The sequence below is a fragment of the Oncorhynchus clarkii genome, chromosome 13 (genome assembly GCF_045791955.1).
Source record: "Oncorhynchus clarkii lewisi isolate Uvic-CL-2024 chromosome 13, UVic_Ocla_1.0, whole genome shotgun sequence".
NCBI classification, from domain to species: domain Eukaryota; kingdom Metazoa; phylum Chordata; class Actinopteri; order Salmoniformes; family Salmonidae; genus Oncorhynchus; species Oncorhynchus clarkii.
The window spans coordinates 7443849-7452617 of NC_092159.1; the positions used below are offsets into that span (position 1 = coordinate 7443849).

The following is an 8769-nucleotide window of genomic DNA, read 5'->3' on the forward strand; positions in this document are numbered from 1 at the left end:
TCTGGAAGGAGCTGATGGCCTTAGATGAGACTGGGGTACAGAGACTGGGGCACAGAGACTGGAGCACTGAGACTGGGGCACTGAGACTGGGGCACTGAGACTGGGGCACTGAGACTGGGACACTGAGACTGGGACACTGAGACTGGGGCACTGAGACTGGGGCACAGAGACTGGGACACTGAGACTGGGGCACTGAGACTGGGGCACAGAGACTGGGGCACTGAGACTGGGGCACTGAGACTGGGGCACAGAGACTGGGGCACAGAGACTGGGGCACTGAGACTGGGGCACTGAGACTGGGGCACAGAGACTGGGGCACTGAGACTGGGGCACTGAGACTGGGGCACTGAGACTGGGGCACTGAGACTGGGGCACTGAGACTGGGGCACTGAGACTGGGGCACTGAGACTGGGGCCAAGTGAGTCTCATGAAATAGTCAGGGAAGACAGGTAAGGACACTCCCTCTTAAAACTTAAAACACCCAACACTAACCAAGATTATAACACAAATTGTCCTGAAATGTTCCTTACATTTCTGCTGCTCATCCTCCCCCTCCCTGCCCATTTCTCTCTTTAATACCCCTCTTCTGAACTGTGAACCGATATGATCGACACGATGATGTAGCCGATGTCTCAACCCTCAACCGATATGATCGATACGATGATGTAGCCGATGTCTCAACCCTCAACCGATATGATCGACACGATGATGTGGCTCAACCCTCAACCAATATGATCAACACGATGATGTAGCCGATGTCTGAACCCTCAAATGATATGATCGACACGATGATGTAGCCTATGTCTCAACCCTCAACCGATATGATCGACACGATGATGTAGCCTATGTCTCTGCCTCATATTTCTGAACAGCAGAAAGAACAACCCTGTGGCTATTTGAATGAACATTCCAAAAAATAAATCTATTTTCTTGGCTAATTTAGGATGTAGGCTACAACCTTCTCTGTCTGTTTTCAGTGGGATACTGCAGTAGCAGAAGCAGGGCTCAGTCTACACATAGCAATGGGTCAAAACAATCTGCCTTCTAACCACACGTTTACATTTGTAATGATGGTGTAATATTTATATCGTTGCCTGAGTTGCTGAGTACCACATGATTTGATAGACTGTGCATGATTGAAATTCGCCAGAGTAGCTGTTCCAACTCTGGGCAGCTGAAGCGTGTAGCCGCTAACCAGAGTTTGATAGTGGACGAGTTCGTTTTGCAACAGGCCTATTCTAGCTATTCAGTCGAGACACATCAGGCTGCTTGGCACCGACTGCCCTCCTGAAACATATCACCCTGTCGCGCCGCCCAAAACCTAGCTATTCAGTCGAGACACATCAGGCTGCTTGGCACCGACTGCCCTCCTGAAACATATCACCCTGTCGCGCCGCCCAAAACCTAGCTATTCAGTCGAGACACATCAGGCTGCTTGGCACCGACTGCCCTCCTGAAACATATCACCCTGTCGCGCCGCCCAAAACCTAGCTATTCAGTCGAGACACATCAGGCTGCTTGGCACCGACTGCCCTCCTGAAACATATCACCCTGTCGCGCCGCCGAAAACCTAGCTAGACACATCAGGCTGAGAGATCCTCATCTGCTACATTCCCCCCCCAAACCGTGACCCCCTAGATAGCTTCGTCAGCAGAGCGGAGGCTTCACACATAGCAGATGCTTCACACTTTTACGAGACGGCTATAAATAGAATCCACAGACTGTTTTGGCCTTTAGGTTGGAATGAAGGCCCAACAGTCAGTCAACACAGACCAGATACATGGTGACAGAAGGCAGGTTTTGGAGCAGTGAACAGTTACCCACTCTGTCAGCTAACATGAGTTGCAGTTTTTTTAATTTTTTATCTGTGGTTCTGAAGCAAATGGCCACCGTCCAAGCTGACTACATTGCAGATGAATGCCAGATCTCAGAACGCCTGGATTGATGTTTAGGGATAGTTCATCCAAATTACAATATTACACATTGGTTTTCTAACCCTGTACGAATGATATGGACAAGGTATTACAGCAATCCATGCTTGGGTTTAGTTTCTCTGGCACTGTTTCCAAATGCTAGAGTTTTAGCATTTGGGTCACAATTTCCATTCAAGTCATGGGACCGATTTTAGCATTTTTCGGGCATCATGTCCAAATCATTCGAAAGTATCAAAAATGTATTGTGAAGCTCAACAAAGTCACTTATAGATGTTGATGCTTGAAAAGTGTCTCAGTCAAAGTCCTGTCTGTGGAGATAAAACCATTTAAAGCAGCCTTAAAATATATTGGATCAGGAGTTACTATCTGATCCTCCCAAGGCTCTGCTAAAATACATCAAATATGTACAATAACAGTTTTATAATGACAGTTTACTCAACTGCTTAATGACATCTGTCAGTTAATACCAGTATATCAGGGGCCTGTAACTCCTGTTCTGGACACATGGTGTGTCAGTTAATTCCACATGGTGTGTCAGTTAATAACAGTATATCAGGGGCCTGTAACTCCTGTTCTGGACAGCCCATCCACATGGTGTGTCAGTTAATAACAGTATATCAGGGGCCTGTAACTCCTGTTCTGTACAGCTCATCCACATGGGGTGCAGGCTTTTATTCCAGCCCAGCACTAACACAGTGGGTTCCGGCTGCGTTTAGATAGCCAGCCATATACTGATCTTTTTTTTTCAATAATTGGTCTTTTGGCCCATTCAGACAAGCTCTGAAAAAAGATCTGATGTGAAAAGATGTGATTGGTCAAAAGACCAGTGAGGGAGTTCTATTACTGTCCCGGGCATGCCCCGGAGGAAGCATGGTAGTGTCTACTCCCGTGTTTGAACCGTTATGGCTGACGGCGAAATTGGCTCCAAATAAAAGTGACATAGGTTGAGTAATGAGTAGAATTCTACGTTTCACAATGCAAAAGTAATTGCTTTTGATTTAAAAAAAAAATGTCTTCCTTCCCAATGAAAATGAGTTTGAATGTTCGAACATGTATTTTATTGGCCATGTTGGGTGTTTTAAGAGGGAGTGTCCTGACCTGTCTTCCCTGACTATTTCATGAGACTCACTTGGCCCCAGTCTCAGTGCCCCAGTCTCAGTGCCCCAGTCTCTGTGCCCCAGTCTCTGTGCCCCAGTCTCAGTGCCCCAGTCTCAGTGCCCCAGTCTCAGTGCCCCAGTCTCAGTGCCCCAGTCTCTGTGCCCCAGTCTCAGTGCCCCAGTCTCAGTGCTCCAGTCTCAGTGCCCCAGTCTCAGTGCTCCAGTCTCAGTGTCCCAGTCTCTGTGGCCCAGTCTCAGTGTCTCAGTCTCTGTGCCCCAGTCTCAGTGCCCCAGTCTCTGTGCCCCAGTCTCAGTGCCCCAGTCTCAGTGCCCCAGTCTCAGTGCCCCAGTCTCAGTGCCCCAGTCTCTGTTCCCAGTCTCAGTGCCCCAGTCTCTGTGCCCCAGTCTCTGTGCCCCAGTCTCTGTGCCCCAGTCTCTGTGCCCCAGTCTCAGTGCCCCAGTCTCAGTGCCCCAGTCTCAGTGCCCCAGTCTCAGTGCCCCAGTCTCAGTGCCCCAGTCTCAGTGCCCCAGTCTCAGTGCCCCAGTCTCATTGCCCCAGTCTCTGTGCCCCAGTCTCAGTTCCCCAGTCTCAGTGCCCCAGTCTCAGTGCCCCAGTCTCTGTGCCCCAGTCTCATCTAAGGCCATCAGAAGACACCGTAATAGATTTACAGCGAGATATGTGATCTGGAAAATAAAATTGGAATTAGCCAAGCTTGGTTGTCATGTGGATACATGCCACAGCATGACCCCACCTCTCCACAGCATGTGACATTTCACATCCCGATTTAGATTTTTACTGGCTGTGACATTTTAATGGATTGAACGATGTAAAATAAATGCTGACGTGAGCCAAGGCTCTGGGGTGTCTCAGCCAAACTCCTGTCTGTGGTGATAAAACTACTTTGCGAGCACAGACTGATCGTTTAAAGCAGCCTTAAAATATATTGGATCAGGAGTTACTATCTGATCCTCCCAAGGCCCTGCTAAAATACATCAAATATGTACAATCACAGTTTTATAATGACAGTTTACTCAACTGCTTAATGACATCTGTCAGTTAATAACAGTATATCAGGGGGCTGGAACTCCTGTTCTGGACAGCCCATCCACATGGGGTGCAGGCTTTTATTCTACCCCAGCACTAACACAGCAGCGTCAGCTAAATCAAATTATCATAATCTTCAATTTAGCCACGAATTACTTGAAATCAGGTTCCGTATGTTAGGCTGCGTATAGACAGGCAGCCAAATTCAGATTTTTTCCCCCAACATTTTTGACCAATCAGAACATCTCTGAAAAGGATCTGATGTGAAATTGTCTGTTGTGATTGATGAAAAGACCAGTGAGAGAGTTCTATTAATGTCCAGGGCATGCCCCGGGTGATGCGGGTTAGGGTTGATTGCATTCGTTTTGGAACCAGGCTGCCTCTCGTGCATGAGCTAGGTGCCCCGTTTTGGCCGACGGCAACGTTGGCTCAATACTGAAGTGACATAGGTTAACATGTGGAGTAATGAGTAGGATTCCGTGTTTTCACATTCTAAAGTGACATAGGTTAACATGTGGAGTAATGAGTAGGATTCTGTGTTTTCACCTACTAAAGTGACATAGGTTAACATGTGGATTATTGAGTAGGATTCTGTGTTTTCACATACAAAACTGATCGCTTTATCTGAAGTCTTTATCTGCCTTCCCGGTGAAAACTAGTTTAGAAAATTCGGACATATATTTTATGGAAAAGAGAGGAGTTGGCTCTTTCGAAAAATCTGGGGTGGGGTTTGTTCGCAGTTGTTTTTGCGCAGCAGTGAGTGAGAGTGTCATTCCAGTTCCAGTGGTTCTCAATTCTCTCCCCCCTACGGCGTTTTATTTTTGTATTTCTGACACACCCTTTTATGAACATGGCCATATTGGGCTTGTAAATGATCTGTTGCTTTAGTTTGCTTCCTGTAACTCTGCTATCGACTCTATAGGGATCAGATTGGAGTTTCAAGAACAGTTCAGCAGGTTTGATACCATCTCTATGACAGAGGGTCATAAACTAATCCTAAACGACTTCAGGCTGCATGTATTTCTGACAGCCAGTTTTGGATCATGGCCATGGTTGAAGAAGGTCACTGACAAGAGCTATATGTAAAACTGTTGACGACGTCTTGTAACTGCCCTTTACGCCATTTAGTATGTTTGTCCAAAGATCTGTACAGTTTTCTGAAAAACACAAGTGTCCAAGTGTTTCTCCTTGTAAATGTATTAGATTCATATTACATTTAGTCCTCTGTTGACTTCACACTGCATGCTGAAAGGTGAAGACCTCATAACCTATAAGCAGAGGCGAGTGGGTAAAATCTCTGGGGAAGTCAAGCCAGGAACAAAAAGTCATATTACAACCTATGTGTTGTGATAATTGCATTGTTTGCTCTATAACCTGTTAATGTTCATGTGCCTTGCCACCGTGATATACAGGCCTAAGACCGAGACAATAAGAAGAAACAGTTCATGTGCCTTGCCACCGTGATATACAGGCCGAAGACTGAGACAATAAGAAGAAACAGTTCATGTGCCTTGCCACCGTGATATACAGGCCGAAGACTGAGACAATAAGAAGAAACAGCGGCAGAATAAAATCAACCACACCTTTGTTTAACCATGACACCGGAGAGCAACATCTGCCCAGTAGAGTCAACAAAGCATATCGCATGTACAGTAACAGACAAGTACATGACCTACAGCACGGTCAAGCGAGTTAATTTCTCCTACATTTTTGGACTACTAAACAACTATTGATTTAGAACCACAGAGAATTACCTCAAGTCGCAAAGAACACAGGAGCTGCCTCTCTCCACTATTCCAGCACCATTTCAACATTTCAACATCATTAACTCACCTGTGCTTAGTCTAATACAGTGTCAACTAAAAGGTTGATACTTTGTTTTTGTGCGCCCGGACAATTCACCTTTGAACTCACTCAGTTTAGCTCAACGCTGATTGGCTATTATTGTATGAAGAAAAAATATCAAGGGAGGTCAAATGCTCGCTGGCTTCCCCTTGCATTCAATGCTACGGGTCGCAACATTATCATACTCTTTTTGACCAGACAGCATCAGACAGATGGCTTACACATACAGAGACAGAGGGGGCGCTGTTTCGCTCAAATGCTTTCCCCGGTGAGATACATTCAGCCTCTTGCAAGTTGAAGGAAAATTATAAAAACACAGAGAGACGAAATATAATTTATGTTATATGTTAATTCATATTTTTATTGATAATTTTTTTTGGGGGGGGGGAGCCTGGTTTCCCTTGGCATCCAAGAATACACGCCACTGTAACCTATGCCGTGGAATACAGAGAGATCCGATACAGGCCAGCACATTATTTTGACCTTATTAGTCACATTGCTGACACCATAATATATTTACAGAGAGACATGTGACTTGAAAAATAAGATCTGAATGAACCGAGCCAAGCTTGGTTGTTTTGTGGATCCATGCCAAAGTATGTGACATTTCATATCCAGATTTAGATTTTTACTGGCCGTGACATTTGAATGGATTGAATCATGTACAGAAAATGCTGACGTGAGCCAAAGCGCTGGGGTGTCTCAGGCAAACTCCTGTCTGTGGTTAAAAAACTACTTTGCGAGCACAGACTGAGTCGTTTAAAGCACCCTTGAAATGCATTGGATCAAGAGTTGTTATCCTCCCAAGGCAATGCCAAAATACATCAAATATGTACAATTAATTTTATAATGATAGTTTGCTCAACTGCTTAATAATGTCTGGCAGTTAATAACAGCATATCAGGGGCCTTCAACACCTGTTCTGGACAGCCCATCCACATGGTGTGCAGGCTTTTATTCTACCCCAACAATAACACAGAGGGTTCAGCTGAATCAAATGATCATAATCTAAAATATTGCCCTTAATTACTTGAAATCAGATTCAGTATGTTAGGCTGCGTTTAGACAGGCTTCCCAATTCAGAACTTTTTTTCAATCATTGGTATTTTCACCAATCAGATCAGCTCTTAAAAAGGGTGGTGAAAATACCAGTGAGGTCAAAGGGGTTAGTGTCTATTGCATTCATTTTGGAACCAGGTTGCCTCCCGGGTTCCCCATTTTGTCCGACAGCAAAGTCGTCTCAAAACAAAAGTGAATTAATTAAGCACATGGAGTGATGAGTACGATTTCTGTGTTTTTACATACAAAAAAAAAGCTTTATCTGCCTTCCCAATGAAAACTAGTTTGAAAATTCAAACACATTTTATGGAAAAGAGATGTTGTATGTTTCTGAACAATGAATCACGATGCCTTGTTGACAACATGAGGGGTGCAGATTACTGTTAGATTTGAGAAGGGCGCTCCTCCCTCTCCGCTTTTGCCTGTTCACATCACATCCGACTGTCGCTAAGGTGAAACTGCAATAAAACAATAAAACAAACAGGTCTTTCCTTGCTGACCTCTAACTCCCAACTGCACTATTCAACAAACATTTAAACACATGAGTTGCGTTTAGTTCGCTTGAACGTTTGCTATGTTGCGGAATGGTTTGTACTGAACGACATGTAGAGAAATGGTGCAGTTTTAAAGCAGTTCTATGGGGCAGAGATACTTTTTTGCTCTTTTAAACAAATTTCTCGCAATTCTACACATTTTGCCATGACTTTTGCCATGTTAATGATATCTGAGTGAGATTGTTTAACAAAATCGATAGGGCCCCCCTGGAGTTCAGGGGTCCTCGGCACGTGCCCTACATGTCGGGTCGGTATTTGGCCATGATTACTACAAGTTTAGATAGCTGGCTAGAGTAAGTTAACAATCTAAAAACTGTTAGCTGACATGCATAGTTGAGTGATTGTCAGTGACTGACATAACAAGAGAAAAACTGCTGATGCATAACCAAATGCATAACTTGCACCTTATTACACTATTGTAACTCTTAACAGTAAGTTTAATCCCCCTAGCAACCCCTGGGGCCCCCTTAGCAACCACATTGGTCACTTATGCTTGGAGCCAGCCCTGCAGGCGTACATATTACATTGTTGCACATTGAAATAACTTAATGTCATAAACGTTTAGTCTGCATGGTGTGAATGTTCTTTCCCCCCACAAACACGTCAAGTAAATATCTTGTCTAATAACGGTGGCATCGGTGCCAGAATTAGGCGGTGTTGGCAGATATATCAAACAATAAACCTTGGCTGAAGTGAAGACTAGATCACAGTCCAAGAAATGAAAAGGCCTTGATGGGATCCTTCCAGATGGTCACCCTGCTCAACTAGTGTATCCAGCAGATATGGGGCTTCTTGTACTGATGTGCTGGGTGGACACGGACCCTGAACAAACAGGGTGTATTCAGCGAGGTGAAATGTTCTGAACATTGCTGATAGAAATGTATTGTATAGAGCTGACACGATTCCCTGTTCTACCTGACAGACAGTTCTATCTGTTCTTCACAATACATTTCTATCTGAACGTTCTGTAAGGTTTCGCCCTATTGAACATTGATTTAGCTGCACCATATTACACACAAATAGCATTTAAACAACCATTTGAATGCAAAAGGTTTGAAATCAGAAAAGATGTGATCGACATTGAAGAATGTGAAATGCCTGACTTGATAAAAGAACTTGCTCAACTGTTTAAATGTTTTTTTTCTCTCTACAATTTGCTAAAGCTGACTTTTCTAAAAGTTCTCAAAACCTGTCATATTAACGATTTACTGAAACATAATGTAAAGATAAAGTAA

The 8769-nt window shown here is 44.3% G+C and overlaps 1 protein-coding gene across 1 annotated transcript; it reads left to right on the plus strand.

The window, feature by feature from the left end:
• Positions 1–3052: 3052 nt before the first annotated feature.
• On the plus strand, positions 3053–3670 carry LOC139424215 (uncharacterized). Its single transcript, XM_071175894.1, has one exon. The coding sequence runs from the start codon at positions 3053–3055 to the stop codon at positions 3668–3670; it is 618 nt and encodes a 205-aa protein (XP_071031995.1).
• The last annotated feature ends 5099 nt before the right edge of the window (positions 3671–8769 follow it).